Here is a 23,565-nt window from a genome sequence, read left to right as displayed (position 1 = left end):
ATCACCAGCTGAGTCCTACATGAGGTTTTGGTTAAGTTAACTAACTTCCCTGCCTCTGTTTTCTAATGGGAGGAGTCGAGTGTGGTGGGTGAGAACACTGGGGGTTGGGAAAAGACACAGCTTTGAGATGAACTGTGTGTCCTTGGACAAGTTGCTTAACCTCTCTGTTTGTTAGAGTTCACACGTGTAAAAGGAGGATAAAAATACAGTCAACGCTGCAGAGTTTTTGCCAGGTCAGATTTAAAAATGCATATTTAGTAGGTGTTTGGCATAGGCTCTGACTCAGACCTGGGACTCAGGAAAGATTAGTTGCTATTTGTGTTAACTATAGTGTGGTTGTTATTGTTATTGATGGCATTATTGTTACTATTACTACTACCACAACTTCTGCTGGGTCCATTTTATCACCTCCAGCCCTGCATCAGATGCTTATGTCAGGCTAAAGAAGAAAGCAGTCAGCCCTGACAAACTTAGGCAGAGTCCCTGAGAGTAGGTTGTTAGGGACCCCAGCAAATTCACCTCAGTGCATTTCTGGGAGACATGGCTGCGTTATCCAGGACGATCAGAAAAAATGCAGCCAAATGTCTCTGCACCACGCCTTTGAACATTGCCCTGACGGCATCCTTCATTGTCCACAGAAGAGTTAAGCCTTATCTTTTGTTTCCAAGAGGCAGCCACATACAGATGATCTGATCTCGCTAAGAAGCAGGCGTCAACTTGAACACTGCTGTGATTGCATCTCAGACCCATCAGCTGGTGAAAAGGGAGCTCGGATCAGAGGGTCTGAGCAAAATATTGAAAGTGAGATTACGAAAAGAGGTGTTTATTGAGGGGTCAGAGACATGAAAGCAGAATAGACCCAACACATAGAGTGAAAATTGAAAGTAATTGATAGCGACTATGGAGAATTTAAGACTTAAGGAAAAGAAGAAAAGAAAACTCTAAGTACCTAGATGAACAAAACCACATAGAGTCATGTCAAAGAGTTTTCTGTGAACTCAAAGGGAATATTAATTAAGACGCCGCAAGTGAATTCAGGTAAAATAAGGGTGAATTCAAAGCCACATATATATGTGCAGATAATATACATATTCATGTCTCGGTATGTATGTGGGTGTGTGCAGCTGTGTCTGGAATATAAAGAGAGGTAGAAGAACAATTCTGGTGTTCTGGTTTCTCCTGCTGAAAGGATTTGAAACTTGGCTATTAAGGTGATTTCTACGTCATTTTAGCACAGCAATGCCAAGAAAATCCGCCAAAGATAAAGACTGGTTTTTCAATTTCCGGGCCAATGGAAAATGATTGAAGTTTTAGATGACTATCAAATCATTTCCCAGCTATGTTTAATTCTGTGTAGAGTGAAGGAGGGAAAATATATGCCCACATTTATGTCTTTCCATGCATATAGACAAAGTTTGGCTTCCAAGTAAACAGAGTAATCTGTTCAAATACACATTCTAGATCTTATACATCACAGTGAGTCAGAATGGGCACCTTGGAAGGCAATGTAATTATTCTAGTGATTCTGTAATTTCTGAAAAGTTTTTGGTATGCCTATTTTTTAAATTCTCTCCGGAGATCGTTACAAGCCATGAAAAAAAGGAAAGCATTTATTTAATCAAATATATTTATTGAGCACCTACCATCTACCAGACATTATGCTAGATATCAAGGATATGGACGTCTGTAAGCCATAGTTTAGGTCTAAGAAGGCAGATCTTATTATTTTATTACCTCTCAGTAACATTACCAAGCATGTTCTTTCATATTATTTGTTAGACTTGGTTGTTTCTGAAACTCAGATCCACCCTCAAAGAATCAGGGTGTGATACTTGTAAGAGTATTCAAAATTAAGTGTCATCTTTAGCATTGAGCAAATAGAAATGATGCAAGATGTCTGGGCAATGGTAGAATCATTGTTTGGCTGTGCAGCTACCTTTGTGTGAGAAGATTCACTTGAATGGCAACATTTCAGTAATTTTAAAATCATTTTTAATTATTCACTTTATATTTTCATATGTACTTCCAATAGAGTGTGTGTGTGTGTAGCAAACACACACACACAGTTTTTAGCATATATCTTAAGTCTCAAAACATGTTCTCTCTATTAGGGCACTAGGGGGCTTCCCAAGTATCCTGCTCACAGCCCTGAGAGCTGATGAGATCCATGTTCATTGGTGTCTATTGTCATTCTCTCCCCTTTTCCAGAATCCTAGGGAATCGGGTGGCTGAACTGGAGAAAAAATTAAGAACTCTGGAAGTTTCTGGTTTGTGGAGTCTTCCAGGTAAGTAGAACTTCATGAAAATTTTCTTTTTTTGAAAAAAAGTTTCTTGTTTTGAAAATTTGCAGAGCAGACTTTACCTTTGTAATGTTCTTTTATTTGATGATCGTTGCTGAGAAATCTACAAGTGTTTTAAACTTAGAAGCCATCATTTTGGAGGAAATCAGAAAAAAATAATAAATATGCAAGGTGAACTATGAAGTTTTGCTAATCTAAATTCTGAAATTGTCATTGTATATGTCTGTATACATTTTATTTTTAACTTTTATGAGTATGGTAAATTGCTTCATTTTTTTCCCTGTAGGTGTCTTATAGAGATGTATTCAATTTAATCATCACCCCTAAAAATGAATATAGGAACTCACAAAAATTTATTCTAGTTAATCATCAGTTCTAAAAATGAATGTACAAACTTACAAAGACTTGTTCAATTTAATCATCAGTCCTAAAAATGAATATAAGAACCAACAATTGTCTATCCCAAATGCACTTTATAACCTCCTTCTCTCTCCGCCCCCCCCCCCCCCCATTCCATTTGTTACATAGACTGAAAATCAAAACTTCCTCTGGAGATTATTTTTTGCAGTTGTACAGGGTGTGAAGAAACTGATGTTTCACTTTAATTAGCTATATTTACCCATTTGTCCTGGTAAACTACCCCCTCCATGAGACCCCTGTCAGCTATTCTTTCTCTTCACATTCTCCAGAAAGTTATATTTATCATTTCCACCACCTCCTCTTTCCCTGGAAACAACTTTGTACGAATATTTTTAGTTACTTAACCTTTCTGCACAAACCCTTTTCTACCCTTGAATCATATTGGTTGCTTCCTTGTAATGGATGAGAAATTAACATTGCCACGGGGACATGGACAAAACCACATGCTTTCTTAACATAAATCTGAATAGCCACCTTAGGTTGCCTGGAAGTGTGTTTCATAAATTGGAGTTTTTAGTAGAGATTCCTTGAACTTGATGTCAAAAGACCTAACAGACCTAATTAGTGGCGGGTGCCATCCTGGGGATTTGAATGATCCATTTTGCACAAGAACATTTTGATGCAGTTAAAACCTTATCTCCTTTGAAGGCTTTTCTTTTATTGCATTGAATTTCAACACAGTCAGGCAAATTTTTCGTTTATTTGTGCAGTCAGATTGCTATTTCTGTTCATGTACTGGAGTTTGGATTTTTTTTTCTCTCTCTCCAAATGACTTAGTGAGATTTCACAATGTTTTATTTCTACAACTTATGTAAAAAGATGGAAGTTGAATAAATGAAAGAATGCTGAGAATTTCCTATCTCTGCTGTTGTTTGGTCTAGGTTAGAATGGCTATTATGCAATAACAGTTGTTTCTTTCCTTTTTTTTTTTTTTTTTTTTTTGCTGCCTGAAGGCCTGAGCTACAATGTTTCCGTAGGATTTGGGAGTATGTTCTATTTGAAATATCTTTGTTTGTGGCTAATAGCAGTGCATTAATATCATCCCTGCATGTAAATAAATAGAAATGCATTCTCTATGTATCCTTGCACTTTTCTGATTAGAACAGCCAATTGAAATAGAGAATTCAATTAGCACAAAGCAAATATTAAATGGTAAAATTAGTTTGGACGGCAGTAACTGAATGGATTTTATGTCCTAGCTATGTTTGTTCTAATCTCTGGCCTCCACATAGATACAAAGTGGGAAGACAGAAATAAAGAGCGGCAATTCCCCCTGATCTGACACAGTTTATGTAATGGTGATAGCATTACCCTGGTGCAGTGATGAAGGGGGTTGTAATGAGGTGTCACCTTATGATCATTTTCAAACCATGGTGAGATTGGGGGGTGGGGAGTGGCCTCTTTTAGTGCAAATCAGACCAGTCTCTCCTGTCTGCTTATTTTTCTGTGGTCTCCATTTAACCTTCTGAATAGCGGGGCAAGAGGAAGTATGTTCTTTTTTCCTTCTCTTCTTCCTCTTCCACCTCCTTTTCCTCTTCTTATTCCACTTTTCTCTTCTCTTCTTCCTCTTCCTCTTTCCCCAAGTAAGAGCCAAATCATAGGACTTAAGCCAGCTGGAGGGGATTGAGTCCCAGTGGCTTCAGAGAATTGCTAGCTCTCTCTTATTTACCAGCATCTTGAAAGGATCAGTGGCTCCTCTAATAAGTCAACCTATAATATACTGATACCTTTTTGAGCATCGGCTTTGTGAATTCAGTCCTGTACCAGGCATTCTAGACATGCCCCTCGCCCCCTCCAAGCATCTACAGTCCCACTAGGGAAGTAAGATGAATATGCATCAAACAGTGAAAAGAAAGCACAAAATATTACATAATTAAGTATCAATTAAGTGATAAAGGTGTTAGTGTGTGAGGGAATAATGTGCCAAGTCATCGAATGCTGGACTTAGAAGGACAGATGAGAGCAAAAAGTTCAAGGATGGCAAATGCTTGGTGTATATAACCAACACCATTCTCATGCCAGTGGCAGGCATTGCTAATCAATCACATCACTCCTTGCCGATCTCACATGTGGCCCTAAAAACAGTCTTGCATTTTTGATTTCCAAGAAGCCACCTCTTGGTCAGAGTAGATATGTGAGAGAAAACATATTTCCCTTTCCTGATCTAGTCTGATCCCCTCATTTTAGATAAGGAAACAGAAGCTCAGGAAATTAGGTCATACCTAAGACCACAGAGGCTGAACTCAGGTGTTCAGATCTTCATTTCAGTGCTCCACCTGCACTGGGGAAGTACAATTCAGAGAAGAGAGACATACACATGGGCTGGGGGTTGTAGAGTATAGATAAGATCAGCTGGGGATTGGTTCTCAAAGCAAGTTGAATTGGAGAAGAAAAATTCAGAAGCTGGAAGCATCTATCCTGAGACTTTAAAGGACCATTGTGAAGGAGCCCATCACTCATTACTATAAGGCAGAATTACTCTTGGACTTGGAGCATGCTATGATTTTCCTTTGACTCTCCTCTCCCTCCCTCCTCGCTCTCTCAGCCAACAATATATAGCTCTTGATGGTGTCTGATAAAGTTGGGGCAAATGTGTGATCTTGCTGGGAAGTAGACAAGTCTAACAGATGTCACAGCCCACATGGAAAAATCATCTGGAAAGCAGAGTGTACTCCAGACTGTTTAACGGGTCCCTGAGAAGTGGGAGAGGCACGGGGCTATTTTGAGGAAGCCAGGGGGTGGGCTGGTTGGCCATGCCCTTCAGGGAGGAATGACCCTCCACCTTCCTCAGCCCCTACCTGTCAGCCTCATTCTCCCAGCCTTATGCTAGAGTCTGCAGGTGAGAATCATGCTTGGGGGGAGAGGGGGACTGGGGAGATTTCCTGGATGTGCTCATACTCTGGAAAGAAATACTGAAAGCCAGAAAAAAATCTGGCAAGAGCAGAGCCTGGCTCTTTGAGCTTTTTATTTGAATTCTCTGTTCTCCACTCTCAACATCAGCCTGAGGAGGAAAATGTGCATTTTGAAAGTAACTGGCACATTTTGGAGAAGCGGACGAGGGACGTTGTATTACAGGGAATGAGGAGGGCTTCCAGAAACTCAAACACCAGTTGAATGGAAGGGCCTGTGTGACCTACATTGGTTGTGGTTCACATCTAGTTCGTGGATCTCCCTCACCCCACTCCCCAGTCCCAAGAACCAAAGTGCAACTAGGAGATAGCAGACCATCAGTTTAGAGCTCGATTTAGTCAACACAGATAGAATCCGGGCTTAGTTGGAAACAGTAGAACTGAGAGCCTTCTAAGGAAGGTCTTTGAATTCTTCAAATATTTTGCAAAAACCAAATCTTGGCATTTTACCATCAGATAAGGAAATGATCTCTGCAGGCAGGGATTTAGGGAGGTTTTTAACTTCTCCCCAGCCCCTGCTTTGACTGGAAATGGATGAATGGCGGCTTCTGTTTCCCTTGTCTGCATGCCTGTTGCTCAGATCCCTGGAGAAGTTCTATGTGCTGGTACCAGCGTTTTTGAGGAGCCATTGCGGAGTGGGTAATCCCTGTGGTTGGAAACAGCCACGGAGACATCCTGCCCTGGAGAATTCCTCACAGTAGAAAGGGCCGAGGCTCCCCGCACCATCCACCTGGTGCCTTAGTCACTCGGCTACAGCCAGCTCCCGACTCTGCCCATAATTCTGATTCCTTGGCCACAGGGCAGAGGGGACTTGGAAGGTTTGTTGGGACACAGAGTGCAGAGTGTGCCTCTTCCTGAGTCCCCTTACGGTTAGAGAGCTTCCAGCCTACCTTCTAGAGAAAGATGGGTCAGGAATTGCAGTCCCGTCCCTGACTTGAGGACAGTAACTGTTGCCTTGGTGGAGAGAAACAAAAGAAGCCCACCTGCGGCATCTGCTATGGCTTCATAACGACCATTAGTTCCTCATGGTGTTTCTAGATTTTATCTTTGCAGCACAAAAGAGTCCTGACTGGGTTGACTTCATTCTGAGAGCCTTTTAAAATATCCCACGGTATAACTCAAATGATTCTCCTTGGGAAACCTCTCCAGACTGTGGTCCTGAAGATTTCGGGACTTTTTCCACTTGAGACAATAGCTGTGCTGGTGGAGAACTTCAGGGTCAGCTCCTATCAGATTTCTCTTCTGGGATGACCCTCATATAGCGGAAACCAGAGACCAATGGCTGCTAGTAACATACTCCATCTGCCTGTGGCAGCTGCAAGCCCCCATGCCCACCAAGACATCAGGATTTCCAAGAATGCATCAGCCATTTTATGCACAGTTATCAGCTGTGTATGAAGCACCTGCCATACGCCAAACTCTCTACTACAGTCTTGGAAATCAAGTTAATAAGACGTGCATGGCCTACAGGGAGGGTAGTATTATAAACAAGTTGAGGGCTCTGAGGTACAGACCAAGGTTCACCTGGCTATCCAAGGGAGTGGACATCTTGACCCAAATACCATTCTGTGCTCTGCCAAACCTGAAATTGAGTAGAGTCAGAACTTTAGAGCCTCTGATCTGAGCCCCAGAGACGTTCAAGTGACTTGGCTTCAGATAAGGTCTCATCCAAAGTCAGACCGTTGAGGCTGGAGCATGGGCTGGGCCATGGCCCCCAGGGTCTTTGCTGTTGGCATGGTGGTTCCCACCGAGAGAATCTTCAGGGCTCATGGGCAGGAGTTTGGGATCCAATCCTACCTGCAGGGCTCTCCTCATCACTGGGGCAGCATCACTTCCTGTGTACGTGTCTTGTGTCCATGTGTCTGTGCTCATCAGCTCATGTTTCAAAGCCACGCTTCCCTCATCCTCACCCCCATACCTTGCCATGGCCTCAAAAGTAGAGTTGTAGTGGTTTTCCTTTCCTCCTTCTCTTTGCCTCAGGCTTTCTCTATCCACTCAGGGAGTTCATGTGAATCCATAAAAGGCTTTGGCTGGTGCAGGTCTCTGTGTCCTAAGTAGAGTTTAGCTGTGATCATTTAGGGAGCCTGATGCTACCTGCCTTGTGACATACTGATGATTCGATCTAAATGACCAAAGCTAATTAAATCAGAGATACGTGGAGGGCAGTTCTGTCTCCACCATAAAGTAATAATTCAATGTGTGAAATTTATTGAGCGCTGATGAAATGCCTACGTGCTTTACATGAATCAGTTCATTTTATCACTACCACCCCATGAGGTGGGTGCTGTTATTCTTCCTTACTTTACAGATGAGGGCTCTGAGGCTCAGAGAGGTTCAGTGACTTGCCCAAGGCCGCCCAGCTAGCAAGCGATGGGGTCCAGGACACAAGCGCTACAGCATGGCTCCAGAGCCTGCGCTCAAAGCACTCTACTGCTGTCGTTATTATTGTTATTGTCTCACCCAGATCAAAGCCACTCAGTTTTTGGCAGACATAGCAGGCTACCCCTTAACGGTGGCATTTGTGGGCAGCCATGTCCTGAGCAGACTCTAGGACTCATAGATGGCTGGCCCTGGACCTTTCTGCCGGGTCCTCGCACTGCAGAGAGGGCAATGCTGGCCCTTTCCCTCCCACAGCACTCCCTACAACTGAAGAAGGTGCCTTGTTCACCCAAACAGCCAGCCCCTTGTGTGGGATGAGTGTGACCGTGACTCCAGTGGTGACATAATATGTCCATTTTCCTCTTTTCCATGACAGGAGGCAAAGACACCATACTGTTTGGTGACCCCGCTCTTCCCACCACGCAGAGGTCGAGATCCCCACTGCTCAAGTTCGTCGAGCAGCTCACTGAGAACAAAGCAAGTCCCAAGGATGGTAAGCGGCCCTTGATTTCTTGCTCTTTCTTTGCCTGGCCAAGCCCTCCAGGGGCTTGGAGGACATCAGTCCCTCGCCTTCCTGCAGCTTCTGTGGCACCGTTGGGTCATCCCTCATGTTTCTTCTTGTTGCCTGTGTGGGTTTGTCTCCTTTGGAGCTTCCTGCAGAAGAACAAGCGTCCCTGCACTCTCAGCATGGTGGCATAGAGGTTAAGAGCGAGGGTCAGGATTTGAGCAACCTGGGTTCATATTCCAGCCCCACGTCACACTGGCTGTGAGAACTTGGACTGGTAACCTCAACCTCAGTTTCCCTACCTATAAGACGGTGAGATGTGGTACCAACGTCAGGGAAATCTTGGCACATTGCCTGGCAATGTGGTAAGTGGTCTAGGAATCAGTTGGATGGAGAAAACAATTTCTTTACCAGGCACACTTTCTGGAGGCAGTGTGTTTTGAAGGGGATCAAGGGCCCATTTAAGGTGCCAGATGAAGCAACAGGGTCGAGAACCAGATCTCTTCCCAGGTGGCAGTCTCATTTCCCTGACTAAACTATCTTTCACATCTTTCTGAGTTTTGCTCATCTGCTCCCTCCGCCCCCAGTGTGGTTACCAGCTTCCAAGATGGCCCCAATTGATCTCCACTTCCTGGCAGTTGTGCCCTGTGTAGTCCTCTCCCACACTGTATCAGCGTTGGTCTGTGTGACTGATGGATTACAGCAGAAGTGATGGTATGTGAGTTCTGAGGCCGAGTTACGAAAGACTTGTGGAATCTGCCTTACTGTCTCTACCTGGGATCATTCACTCTGGAGGAAGCTGGCTGCCACGTCCTGAGGATTCTTGAGCAGCCCTACATGATCTTCACGTGGCCTGGAACTGAGGCTTCCGGCCATCAGCCACGTGAGTGCGCCATCTTGGAAGCAGATTCTCCAGCCGCAGTCAAGCCTTCAGATGCCAACAGCCCTGTCTAACATTTTGATGACAACCACATTGGAGACCATTCGCAAGAACCACCCGGATAAACTGCTCCCAGGCTCCTGAGTCTTAAGCTGCTAAGTTTTGAGACAATTTGTTAGACAGCATTAGATAACTAATATACCCGGCACACGGGTGTCACGCTTCTTTCCTGGATTTCTACATTTCCTCTCCATCTTCTCTTGCTCAGAGTCATGCCTGCAACCACACCTCTATGAAAATATTTTTGACATTTTTTCCCAGTGGGTCCCCTCTGCAGAGTTACATTCCCATATTTCCCAAAGCACAAATTTTCCCACCTGCATATTCTGTGGACTTCTCAAGTATGACATCACAACTCTTCCTGCTTCCTCTTTTTGTCACTTAGCTATCCAACAGAGTCATCATCAACCACCGTCCACGTTCCTTCTCCATCCACATCTAGTCTGCTGCTACTCTTTCTTCAGAGTTTCTTGTATCTCCATTTCTTCCACCTCTGGCTTGGCTTGGGCCCTCTTGACCTTCTCGGCAAGGCTTCCATCCTGGTTTTCCTGCCTCCCAGAATCTCCTTACTCCCTTCCCGTCTTCATCCTGCGGCTGTGGGATGAAGCTTCTGGAGCACTGCTTTCCATCAGGGTTGTACTCTGCTCAAAAATCTCAAGTGGCTCCCAACTGTCTCTTGTTAGCTGTTGTATAATAAAACACCCCAAAGCTTAGAACTTCAAGCAACAGCTATGTATTATTTATCCTGAGTCTTTGGATCCGATGGGTGGTTCTGCTAATCCGAGCTGGGTTCAGCAAGGCTCACTCCTGCTTCTGTACAGGTGTGTTTTGAAGCCTAACCAGATCACTCATACTAGTGCATGGAATGGTAAGAAGAGAAGCCTGGACGGGTCTAGGATTTCAACAGAGAGTTTCCCCAAGCACATGCGGGAAGAATTCCTGGAGAGAGCTCCTGACTTGTGGGGTTCCCACACTGGCCAGAAGACAAGGCGGGGACTTTCTAGCCAGCAGCGTGGGGCTGTTTGCAAGGCTGGCCTGTGACACACCGTAGCCACTGTGCAGTCTGGAACATGTCTTGGCTGGAGGTCATCCCATGCCAGCATCCAGTGTCCCCATGGAGATCCAAAGCCCTCTGTCTGCTGTGGCCTGCTGAGCCCCCGGGCAGGCCCAAGCCTGCTAACCTGACATGGAGTCTGAGCCTGGCTTGATTTTCAGAAGGGTAGCGTAAGTAATGGCCTGATTCAAAATGATAGCTTTCAGAGTTCCATCATTAGCTCTCATTGTTCCAACCCTGTCCTTCGCCAGCACGGGTGGCAACAAGGAAGCATTTATGTAACTGCTGTCAGTGTCTGGGATGCCCTCATCACGGCTGCATCTCTGATTAATTCCAACTGAAAGCAGCTCACACTCAGGAAGACAAAGCCCATCAGAGACCCGTTAACAAAAGAAGATGAATGTGCCCTTCGGGCCAATGTTAGGGGGGAGGGAACACATTTTTAGAAGACCAGCAATCCTTTCTACAAAGAGCTACTGTTTTTTTCTTTTAGAGAAAATATTTTTTCTTTCTGCACTATTTGTGTCCTAATGCATTTGTATCAGTTGATTGCCTCATCATTATTGATATGTATATTGTTATTAATAAGTATTAATGATACTAATTCTGTTTGCTAAAGCAGCACGGAATAATTACTATTTGGGGGGTAATAATATTTTCCAATTCTGAGCCAATTCAGAAATCTTTCTTTTATGGAAATGGCAAGGGCTTCCCTGGTGGCGCAGTGGTTGAGGGTCCGCCTGCCGATGCAGGGGACACAGGTTCGTGCCCCGGTCCGGGAAGATCCCACATGCTGCAGAGCGGCTGGGCCCGTGAGCCATGGCCGCTGAGCCTGCGCGTCCGGAGCCTGTGCTCCGCGACGGGAGAGGCCACAACAGTGAGAGGCCCGCGTACCGAAAAAAAAAAAAAAAAAGAAATGGCAATGCTACGTGTCTGTTCTCAAAGGAGAAATAAAACTCCCACAGCTTAAGCGTCAACATTCCAGAATCACAGAGTTAAAGGAAGATTCTGCTCCCACAGCAAATAACCAGAGGTCCTCCTTATTAGCTCAAGAGTTGTGGTATTTTCAGTAACTTTTCTTTGTCTTCTGATCACTACTTGAGTGTACTTTTTAGATATCTTTTGGATAAACAAAAGCGAGAAGAGGATTGGCAAATCCTGCTGTTGAACCATAAGCCAGTCTCAGAGCCTGGTCTCTATATGTTTACGGTCCTGAGACTCTGAAAATCTAGGCTTTCTTGGAAAAAAAAAAAAAAATCCACAACAGGACCAGACAAGAGAATTACAGCCATGTCCATCCCCTTATTGCGACTGTGCCTTGACCTATAATGATGACAGCAGTGTGGCCCCCGTTCCCCTCACCACCCAAAAGTTGAAAAGTTCTACCTGGTAATCTCAGAGGTTTGCCATTTTAAAAAAGATTCATACATTTGGATGTGAGCGGAATGTCATCTAAAAAAATGGCACAAGGCAAAGGACCGGCGAACCAAAAGGCCCCAGTGTAATTTAGACCACCCTCCCTTAGATGTAAATTAAGGTAGAGAAGATTAACCTGACCTACAGTAAAAACAGCGCAAATGGTTTAGGGGTTAGGTTGTTATGGATAAGGTTAATTAATTTTTCAGGGGCACCAGAATATACTATTAAGTGTCCTGGAAGAAGTAATTTCATAAGAGTAATTTCCAGAAGGAGTTTATTCATCTCACGTTGGTGAAAAATTTAGCCGCAGAAAGGACCATAATTTACTCCTTTTGAATAAAGCTTCTTGCACCATGCTGGAAACTGGCTCATTTTGACTCAGTGTTTCCCCGTGTCTCCTGTATAACCACTATAACATTTTTTCATTTGTTAGTATGAAAATTATGTGACTGCTTCCCTGAGCTACCACAGATGTAGCTAAATGATTGTGTGAGTTAGAAATCCTTTTTTCTCAAAGTGCCATTTTAAGAACTTTTAGTAACCTGAACCTGGAACAAATAAATCCAAGGACTGCTTTCATTTATTTATGGATGGTATTGAAATATATGTACAAACATATTCATTTATTCACGCATTCATGTATATGTCTATAGATTCAAACATTTAATAAGCTATTTACTGAGCCCCCCTTTACTGGCAAAGGTAAAAAATTAATCAGGTAAGATTTTATACTTCAGGTGCGTTTTATAAGCTAATTATACATAAGTAACAATTTAAGGGTTAAAAAAGTAAAAAGTATGAAGTTCCCTTGGAGGTTCAGACACAACCTTGTGGGGATTAGGACAGTGGAAGGATTCAATCAAACAGCCTTCACGGCGGAGGTGGAGGTGGGGCTCACTCTTGAAGCTGGTCATCTTGACGCATCAAGGAATGATGGTCACGGAGGCATCAACCATGTAAGCAAAGACGCAGAGGGCAGGGCTGGGTGCCGTGAAGGGTTCGGTGTGGCTGGAGTATAAGGACACGAGGAGAAGAGTTGGCATGGCAGGTAAATGGATGTTGGGTCACTGAAGGTCTTGAATGTCAGGAGAAGCTAGGGCTTTGTTCTCGGGGTGGTGGCGGCCTTTGGAGGTTTGAGAGCTGGGGAAAGGCATAGTCATATTTGTGTTTCAGCTCTAGTGTGTCTCACACTGTCACGTGCAGCCACATCGCCTGCGATCTTACTAAAATGCAGATTCTGAACCAGTAGGTCTGGGATAGGATACTGCATGTCTAACAAACTGCCAGGTGATGCCACTGCTGCTGGTCCACGGACCCCACTTTTAGTAGCAAAGCCTTAGGGAAGGTTCCTCTCCTGATAGTTGGATTACAGCAGGAGGAGCTGGGGAGCACAGGAACCTATTAGGAACTAACATACGTTATCCTGGCTGAACAGATCTGAAGAGTTACTTTTTTAAAAATCAAGGCTTGCTTTAGTCACTCATTTATATATTCATGAATTTCATTTAAGCACAAGTAATGGTCTCATTTTCAGGTACAATACTTACTGAAGTTAGTGAGCTCTTAGGAAAGTAATACATAGTGGTCCATGACTAAATACAGGCTTTAGAGTATATACAAGATTTGGTCGAATGTCTGTCCCTGGGAAATTTCTATGGTCATTAAAAGGACTTAAGAGAAGGAAAATGGCTTCTTTTGAATGTGAGAAGCAAATCTGTATCAGAACTAGAGGCTTGGGGTGTGGGGACAGCAGTCAAGGTCTGCCTTGACTTCTGAGAACCACAGGGTCTAGTGTTGAACACACATGTCTGGGTGCCAAGAGTTCACTCCCCAAGTGCTTCCCAGGCATGCAGAGCCTCTTTTGCTTGTTAGGTCCGGAAGGGCCATCAGAGAGTCCTGCCCCTCATTTTGTATCTGAAAAAAAGAAGGCCATGCTACCAGAAAACTACTAGAGCTAATCAGTGAATTTGGTAGAGTACCAGGATACAAAATTAGTGCACAGAAATCTCTTGCATTCCTATACACTAATGATGAAAAATCTGAAAGAGAAATTAAGGCAACACTCCCATTTGCCACTGCAACAAAAAGAATAAAATACCTAGGAATAAACCTACCTACGGAGACGAAAGACCTGTATGCAGAAAATTATAAGACACTGATGAAAGAAATTAAAGATGACACAAACAGATGGAGAGATATACTATGTTCTTGGATTGGAAGACTCAACATTGTGAAAATGACTCTAATACCCAAAGCAATCTACGTATTCAATGCAATCTCTATCAAACTACCAATGGCATTTTTCACAGAACTAGAACAAAAAATTTCAAAATTTGTATGGAAACACAAAAGACCCCAAATAGCCAAAGCAATCTTGAGAAAGAAAAATGGAGCAGGAGGAATCAGGCTCCCAGACTTCGGACTATACTGCAAAGCTACAGTAATCAAGATAGTATGGTACTGGCACAAAAACAGAAATACAGATCAATGGAACAGGATAGAAAGCCCAGAGATAAACCCGCACACATATGGTTACCTTATCTTTGACAAAGGAGGCAAGAGAATACAATGGAGAAATGACAGCCTCTTCAATAAGTGATGCTGGGAAAACTGGACAGCTACATGTAAAAGAATGAAATTAGAACACTCGCTAACACCATACACAAAAATAAACTCAAAATGGATTAAAGACCTAAATGTAAGGCCAGACACTATAAAACTCTTAGAGGAAAACATAGGCAGAACACTCTATGACATAAATCACAGCAAGATCCTTTTTGACCCACCACCTAAAGAAATGGAAATAACAAAAATAAACAAATGGGACCTAATGAAACTTAAAATGTTTTGCACAGCAAAGGAAACCATAAACAAGATGAAAAGACAACCCTCAGAATGGGAGAAAATATTTGCAAACGAAGCAACTGACAAAGGATTAATCTTCAAGATATACAAGCAGCTCACGCAGCTCAATATCAAAAAAACTAACAATCCAATCCAAAAATGGTCAGAAGACCTAAATAGACATTGCTCCAAAGAAGATATACAGATTGCCAATAAACACATGAAAAGATGCTCAACATCACTAATCACTAGAGAATGCAAATCAAAACTACAATGAGTATCACCTCACACCAGTCAGAATGGCCATCATCAAAAAATCTACAAACAATAAATGCTGGAGAGGGTGTGGAGAAAAGGGAACCCTCTTGCACTGTTGGTGGGAATGTAAATTGATACAGCCACTATGGAGAACAGTATGGAGGTTCCTTAAAAAACTACAAATAGAACTACCATATGACCCAGCAATCTCACTACTGGGCATATACACTGAGAAAACTATAATTCAAAAAGAGTCATGCACCACAATGTTCATTGCAGCTCTATTTACAATAGCCAGGAGATGGAAGCAACCTAAGTGTCCATCCACAGATGAATGGATAAAGAAGATGTGGCACATACATACAATGGAATAGTACTCAGCCATAAAAAGAAACAAGACTGAGTTATTTGTAGTGAGGTGGATGGACCTAGAGTCTGTCATACAGAGTGAAGTAAGTCAGAAAGAGAAAAACAAATACTGCATGCTAACACATATATATGGAATCTAAAAAAAAATCAAAGGGTTCTGATGAACCTAAGGGCAGGACAGGAATAAAGACACAGATGTAGAGAATGGACTTGAGGACACGGGGAGGGGGAAGGGTAAGCTGGGACAAAGTGAGAGAATGGCATTGACATATATACACTACCAAATGTAAAATAGATAGCTAGTGGGAAGCAGCCGCATAGCACAGGGAGATCAGCTCAGTGCTTTGCAACCGCCTAGAGTGGTGGGATAGGGAGGGTGGGAGGGAGACGCAAGAGGGAGGGAATATGGGGATGTATGTATACGTATAGCTGATTCACTTTGTTATACAGCAGAAACTAACACAACAATGTAAAGCAAGTATACTGCAATAAAGATGTTAAAAAAAGAAGGCCAAACAGGTCATCCTGACCACAAAGCAAGCAAATAGGAAAATGGGGTCTGGATGCTGGCTCTCAGGGCCCCATGCTCTCTCCCATCCCCCTCCAGTTGCAGCTAGAGAATTTCTGTTGTACAGGTTTAGAAAGAACAGTTTAGAGAGGCGGGGTAGGGAGCTTGAAGTTGCTTTTGCATACAGCACTTTATTGAAAGTGAGAAAGCACAAGTGGTCTGCATCAAAGAATGAGGTGCTGATGGAGATGGGGGTGGAGGTGCTCAATCCCTCCCTAACTCTCCTTCTGTTTCCCACACAGAGAGCAGCGAGAACCTCTTTTCATTACTAAAGAGCCCCAGATCTTCCCTGAGCTACAGAACCTACAAACCCTTTGTCCTCAGGTTAAATATTTCATGGGCACAAGGAACCACCATCAGAGAGCGAAGCAGGCGATAACCAGGCGCCTGGAAAGGAGGGGTTACAGACATGGCCCACGTGATCCCTTTCCCTCCATTAATGACACAGGAATCACCAGAGTGGCTGTTTTCTTTTTTGTGGGTCCTGTGTTCCCTTCAGCAGGATTTTCTATGTCGGAGGCCTGGCAGCAGTGGGCCTGAGGTTGGGAGGAGAGGGGAAGTAAGGGCTGACTTCCAGCCAGAGGTTTGACGCTGTCCCTGGTCTGTTTCAGGGGAGGCTCAGAAGCAAGAACGAGATGAAAGTCGTGCCGCTGCCGAGGCGTTGACAGTGCGGGAGGATGCTGGGATTCCCGCCGTTAGCTCCCCAGCAAATCAGAGTCACAGGAACCAACGCAAGCACTTTCATCCCTCATTACCCCAGCTACCTTCTGAGGAAGAAGAAGTAAACAGGCTTGGAAGGGAAATCGTGAAACTGGCAGAGGAGCAGGCAGCTGCCAAACCAGAAGGGGTCACAAGAGAGGGTCCCGTGGAGAGTCGGAGGGACGAGATGGGGCCAGCCCCGCCGGACCTGGCCGCCAAGGGGTCGTGCCCCAAACCTTGCCCGGACTCTGCTGAGTCCAGCCAGCGTGCAGCAGAAGCTCCCACCCTGGAAGATGGCAAGGAGAGACCCCCGAGAGTGGAGGTAGAAGGAACACCATGAAAACTTGAAGGGGAACGAGGTCAGGCATGATGACACATTGAAGGCACCCGGGTCGGTAAAGAATTAAGCATCAGAACAGCTCACCGAAGTCACTTTCTCCTAAAACACCTCCAAGTCTGCAAGTGAAAAAGGACACACAGCTCCTGCTGTAAACTGTGAATATCCTGATGATGCCAGCACAGTTCGATTTATTAAATGCGGGTCCTCAAGCTTCTCAGTGTCATCTCTTTCTGCGGAAGCTGCACGCTGTGAACATGGCCAGGCGCGGAATCGTGTCAGCCATATGGCTGGTTTTCGACATCCATCTTTCTGTCAGCACTTGTTTTATTAGAGATAAGATGTTTCTCTATTTGCGGTTAAAGTTGTCGATCAGAATTATGGGAAGGGCTTGAAATGGATGGGGTTTTTAATCAGATTCCGGTCTTTGTAATGATTAGGAGGCTGTAGAGTAAGGTGTAATTAAGCACAATGGGTCCAGAGGGCCCCCGGCTCCTCTCCATCACGTCAGGGCCCGGAAGGACCTCCCAGCGTGGGTGTTCTTGGCATCCTGCCCGCAGCGCTGTCTGTAGTGGCACCGACTGGCAGGCGGAAAGGGGCTTAAGTGGGCTCAGAAGGTTAGGCTTCCGGTCTGAAATCCACAGCCCCTGTTGAGACCTGTCTGCTGACTACTAGAGCTGAATTTTCCAGCCTGTAATTCTAGAGGATTAATCGACCTGGAGTGACTGGGGAGGGCAGGACAGGGGGGAGTGGGGCGGGCTGTGGATACACAGGGAAGATGGGGGGGACTCCAGTGGTGTTTTGATGTTTTGTTTCTGAGATGAGATGAGAGCCAGAACCTGGGAATGCTGGTTCTCTCCCTTCATCCCAGGCTACATATAGGGTTTTATGGTTTTATGGTCCTGTAGGGTTGGGGCAAGATATATCTGCTTAGGGGCCAACCCACAATCCCCCCACCACCTGAAACCTCTAGCATCACTCCTCCAACAGAATGCTGCGGCTGCTTCCCCCTGTGCTGCCGGCTACTGGGGTTTTAAAGACAGAGCTCGTGGCCCTAGAGTGGAAAGAAAGGGAAAAACAAAGTAACTCATTACAGCCTTTGTGATGATGGGGAGGGGAGGGGACTAGGGAACCAAGTTCAAGCTCCAAGAGTGGGAAAGCAGAGAGTGGTCACCCCCACCTGCTTCTTTCCTTAGGGATAAAATTAACTCTTCTAGGCGGCATCTGGCGCTGCAGCACTTGAAGCCTCATCAAATGACAGACCTTTCTTTGTGCTGAACGCAGTTCATTTCTCCAGGAAGACCTAAAACTAGATCGCAAAGCTCAGAACATCCCTGAGAACCAGAATGACTCCTTTGAGAGACTCTCCTGCAGGGAAAAGAGAAGTTCCCAAGGTGGGAGAGGTAGAAAATTCCTCAATTCATCCTAGAAATCAGAGGTTTAGACCAGGCTTGGGATCCCAGGTGTGAATCCTGCATGCACGTGGGTGACCAGCTGCCCGCCCCCCCCCCCCCGCCCCCAAAACTTCCCTGCCACGTTTATCTCCTGACATCACTCTGCCAGCTGGGTGGGATCCATCAGACTTTGCATGTCTTGCTCTGAAGGAGGGCAAGGTGCAGACCAGAGGGTCCCATCCTCTGCCAAATGCACCCTGGGTGGACCTCCAGCTGCTTTCTTCCCACTCACCTGAGTCCACCCTCATCACCTAGAGGGATGCAGGCACGCCTGAGTCAGAGCACTGTGGCTCCCGGTGAACAGGACATGACATCTACCCCTGCCCATCAGGCCCCAATGCCCCATTCATCCCTCTATGCTCCAGCCTCTCCCCCTTCCCAGACTCATCCCCTTACCTTTCCCTCCACGGAGGTCACTTCTGCAGCTGCAAAGTTTGCCCAGGCCAGCAGCCACAGAAATCACTTTCCTGCTGCACCAGGCCTAAACTCTCTGCAAATGTTTAACACTACTGCATAGGACGCCAAAGCCACCAAAGGAAAACACAGCCAGATTTAATACAATGATAATAACAAGAAAAATCTCTCTCCACGGAAGCCTTGGTTTTGACACACGATTGGCCAGGTGCATGTTTTTAGGGCCCATTCATCACCTTCTGGAAAGCAGGGCTTATAATAAACTCCTACACATTCCATCATGGGCAAGAAAACTGCCATGAGTCCCAGAGTATGGGGTTCAGGGCAGGGGGTCATAGGGAGCGATAACATAAGCTCTGTGTCTCCAATCAGCCTGTGGGGGGGGTGGGTCTTGTGTTATTAGATGGAATTGGAGCCAATGAGATGATCCTGTCATATTTGTAATCTTGACATTGCCCTGTACATACATGTGACACTGTCCCACCTCTGCTATCCCAACTCAACATGGTTCTTCTGTTCCACAGACATTAAAAAGAGTTTCAGCAATTACTTATGGTTGTCTTTTGTCTTTTTAAGAGTCATTGTGAAAATGTATTTCATTCTGTGCCCTACTCCACCAGATAACCCTGCATCAGTTGGGGTACTCTCAGCTACAGTTCACACTTTAAGAAACTTAAACAATAAGGAAATGAATTATATTTCATAACAAGAACTTAAGAAGTAGGGAATGCCAGGCAGGGCTGGTTCATTCAAGAAAGTTATCAAGGATCTGAGTTTCTGTCTTCCTGCTTTGCCTGCCTCGGTGTCATCTACTCCCTCATGATAACAAGATGGCTGCAACAGCTCCAGCCATCACCTGTTCTCACATCTGTGTCCAAAGGCAGAAGGAAGTTTCTGTGTGTGTGTGTGTGTGTGTGTGTGTGTGTTTTAAGAGCAGGTAACCCAGTTCTTGTCACATTTCATTGGTCAAAATTGTCACATGTCTATATGACCATGTCACATGTCTATGTCTAAAATAGTCCTTAGCAAGGAAGATGAAATTACTCTGATGGGCTTAGATTCATCAAGATTATCCTCTGAATTGGGGAGGAGACTTGTCCCTGGACATGCAGACTCTAAAAGGGTGAACACTAAAACAAAATCAGATCTTGGGAAGTGTAGCAGAGTGGGGGATAGATTTGAGTAGATTTGAGTAGGCCACCAATAGCATTGTCTCTGAACCCCACATGTCTGTTCTTGTTTTATTTTTTCTTTTAAAAACCAGAATATTGCATTACTGATGAGTGTGGAGTTGAGGGAGGGGTGGTTGTTATTTGTTTGTTTGTTAAGAAAAATGCCATCTCATCTCTCCCATTCCCTGACTTCTTTATTACCTGTCCTATTTTGCAGCTGAAACGTTCCCACCTTTGTTTACCTCTTCAAGTGTATCTGTCCTTCCATTATTTTTCCAGCTCAGTTGCCAGCAGAATGCTGAACAGTCTGGATAAATGAAACCGAGCTGACAGGTCTCTTAATGAAAGCTTGTTTGTACACTCTGCATTTCTTGTGATCGCTCTGTACCTGGGAGCCTTTAGGTGTGGATTTTTACATATGAGTGTTTGTCATTCTTTTAATTAAGGCCTGTGGAAATGGATTGGTTTTTGTAAGCCAGACATTTCTCATCCCTAACTCCTCTTTCCATGCCTCCTCTGCACCTTCCTCTCCCCCTCCCCCTTTCTCCTTCTCCTGGAACAGCCTCTGTCGTTAGGAGGCCCCCGATGGCATTCAGCTCAATCCCTGCTGGAACCTGCTCCCAGTTGGCAGTCTTAAGGAAGCAAAATTCATTTTCCCATCATTTTTCCTCTCTCTGTGCCCTCACTCCCAGACACACACCACCATCATGACTTGAAGCTCTAAAAAAAGAGTTCTAGTATCAGTCATTCATGTGTTGGAGTGAATTTGGGGATGTGTTATTCCTTCTGGGAGCATTTGCACCCCAGCTCACCACCTGAATTGTTCCAAATGCATGTCCAATCTTCTCTCTAAAGAATTTCGAAGACCAGCTACTTGCTCATTGGGGTTACCTTTTCTGTCTCTTTCAAATCACAGCATGCCTTTGCCACTCTTGGTTTCCTCTAAAACCTGTGGCTCTCTCCTGGCTGGTTTATTTCTTGTAGCCCTGTGACTTGATACCTTATTTCTCTTTGAAGAAGGTCTCTATTTGAGTCCCTTCCATCTCTGCCCTCTGCTTTCATTTTGGAAGCCTCCATCTGGAGCAATCTTCCTCCTTAATAATACTGAGGGTACCTTCATAAGGCTCAGTTAGGATGTCAAAAAGCCAAAGGATTCCCCTCAACCCACTACATTAATATATTCCTTGTTTTCCAGATGTCTTTCTGAACAGAGAAAAATTTGAACATTCTACAGATGCAATAGAGAGCGAGGCAGTGACTCTAATTAGAAATAAGCAGAAAAATAAGAAGGACCCATCTCTCGATATTACAGTTGTTCACAGAAACAAAACAAAACAAAACAAGTTGATACAGCCTGAAGGTAATTTAAAACGATAGATATAGATGTGTCGCCTTACATTTCATAACACCTCTTTACCAAATGAGGATTGTTTTTTCGGATTCTTAGGGAAAGTTTGCATAATACTGACAAGTATGATTTTCTGGAATTATATGAGCCCAGGAATATATTTGGGGATCTTGGCAAAGGCCAGTGATAGCCTATTAAATTTAAAACAACGGACTTAAAAAAAAAAACAACAGATCAGGTGCTGTTTTGTAATTTGATTTAAACAAAGTAACTTCTATTCAGTTGTAGACCTTGATTTAGTGGATCTATGATCATCATGTATCATAACTGTATCTTTTTTGTTACCTAAAATTAAAATGTAATTATCCTGATGTAGGCGATTAATCATCGGTATTATTTACATTATCCTCCTCCCACCCTCGCCGACGGCCGAGGCTAGGCTGAGCATAGCTTTTAGCATATTGCAGCAACTTATCACTTGCAATCCGTCCCTAAAATTTTTAGATCATATGCTAGTCGTGAAAAATGTGGAGAATGTAAAGATTTTATGCATTCAGTCAAAAACGCCAGATCTAAAATCAGTTAGTTAATTTCCTGCCATCTTTCAAGTTGACCAAAGCACTCACTGATTTGCTCTATTTTCTTACGTTTTTAGTATTTCTGTATATACACGCACTGAAAAGCCCCACTTGGAAGAAAAATTCACTGCAATTCGGAGAAAAAGCTTATCCTAAACATCTAAAGATAGCGTTTCTAATTATTGTCGACATTGTGTTTAAACTGTGCAAACTGGAGCATTATTCTCACTTTACCAGCTGCGTCTAGGTAGAGTCATTACATCAAACGCTTCTAATTTTACAAAAAGAAATCAAAACAAGTGTGTGTTTAAGTCTCAGTGACAAACGCAAACCCTGTGAGTCAAATAGGCAAACTGATTAGCAAGCTGGCTGGGAAGTCAAAACAGCAAATATAAGAAGATTAACAAAATAGATCTGTAAGAGGAGAGGAGTAAAAATAGCCTCCAGGGGCCAAATGGGGTCCTGTGGGCGGGTCTGGTGGCACACATCCGGTTCTGTGCAGGAACCAGATGCCTGCCCTTATGGGCACCAGTCTTTCCTTCATCTTGGCCCCTCCCCCCAAGAGTTGGGATCACAGAATTCATCTCAGCTGGCCTCTTAATGGATGCGGAAATCCTTCCAAACCGAAGAGGTAGCAGCCTTGCCTTTACTTGAATCCTTCTAGTGACACGACACTCACTACCTTTCAAGGTCATCCAATCCATGACTAGGTAGCTATTTTTGACCTTAGCCATTCATTAGCTCCTTAGGCCTTCACGCTATGCTATACACCTCTCATGAGTAACTCTTGATTTAATCTTCACAACAGTCCAATGCGATAGTCTTATTTTACAGATGAGAGAGCTCAGGCCCAGAGAGGTGAAGTGACTTGCCCAGGTCACACAGCTTATAAGTGTGGCTGAGCTGAGGTTCCAAACAGGCCTTTCTACCTCAGCCTAAACTTTCAGCCCCTGTGCTGTATACATTCCTGGCCCTTACAGTGAACGGTAACTTGCCCCTTTATTATTTCCTCTCTTTGTTTCTTGGCTCTGGAGGCCCATAGAATAGTGTATCAATCCCATTCCCATGAATGGACACGACAGAAATGAAGCAGATCTGCGAGGGTATTTCTTCAGTCGGGGGGGTGTCAAGGGTAGTGAAGAGAGAAACTAAAAACAGAAGGTGCTGTGGTCTGAATGTTTGTGTTCCCCCCAAAATTCATATGTTGAAATCCTAACCCCCAAATATGATGGTATTAGAAGGTGAGACCTTTGGTAGGGGGTCCCAAAGTCATGAAGGGGGAGCCCTCGTGAATGAGATCCCTCATCCCTTCTACCACATGATAACACTGCAAAGAGGTACAGGCTATGAGTCCCAAAGAGGGCTCTCACTGACGATGCTGGCGCCCTGATCTTGGAATCCCAGTCTCCAGAACTGTGAGATAAATTTCTATTGTTTATAAGCTACCCAGTCTCCAGTATTTTGTGACAGCAGCCTGAACAGACCAAGACGGAAGACAAGCGATGAGACGCACCAGCCCCCTTCTGAAAACTAAGTGCAAACTTCCCTTGATGATCCTGAATTAACCTATAATCTGGGCGGCAGAGTCGAAGATGGGG

The 23,565-nt window shown here is 44.3% G+C and overlaps 1 protein-coding gene across 5 annotated transcripts in view; it reads left to right on the top strand.

Moving 5' to 3' along the window:
• CCDC149 (coiled-coil domain containing 149) overlaps positions 1-17,714 on the top strand; it is a 96,715-nt gene extending 79,001 nt beyond the window's left edge. For 3 of the 5 annotated variants that reach the window (XM_079919649.1, XM_079919650.1, XM_079919651.1), the window contains exons 10-13: positions 2,209-2,285; positions 3,674-3,706; positions 8,385-8,501; positions 16,577-17,714. In XM_079919649.1, the coding sequence (XP_079775775.1) occupies positions 2,209-2,285; positions 3,674-3,706; positions 8,385-8,501; positions 16,577-17,004 (655 nt within the window). In that variant the 3' untranslated portion in view covers positions 17,005-17,714. Of the gene's footprint in view, positions 1-2,208; positions 2,286-3,673; positions 3,707-8,384; positions 8,502-9,100; positions 9,429-16,576 lie in introns of those variants that run through there. The other 2 variants (XM_079919653.1, XM_079919652.1) reach the window with 2 other exon arrangements.
• The last annotated feature ends 5,851 nt before the right edge of the window (positions 17,715-23,565 follow it).

Source organism: Stenella coeruleoalba (assembly GCF_951394435.1).
Source record: "Stenella coeruleoalba genome assembly, chromosome: 4".
Lineage (NCBI taxonomy): Eukaryota > Metazoa > Chordata > Mammalia > Artiodactyla > Delphinidae > Stenella > Stenella coeruleoalba.
This window is presented reverse-complemented; position numbering and strand designations above follow the sequence as displayed.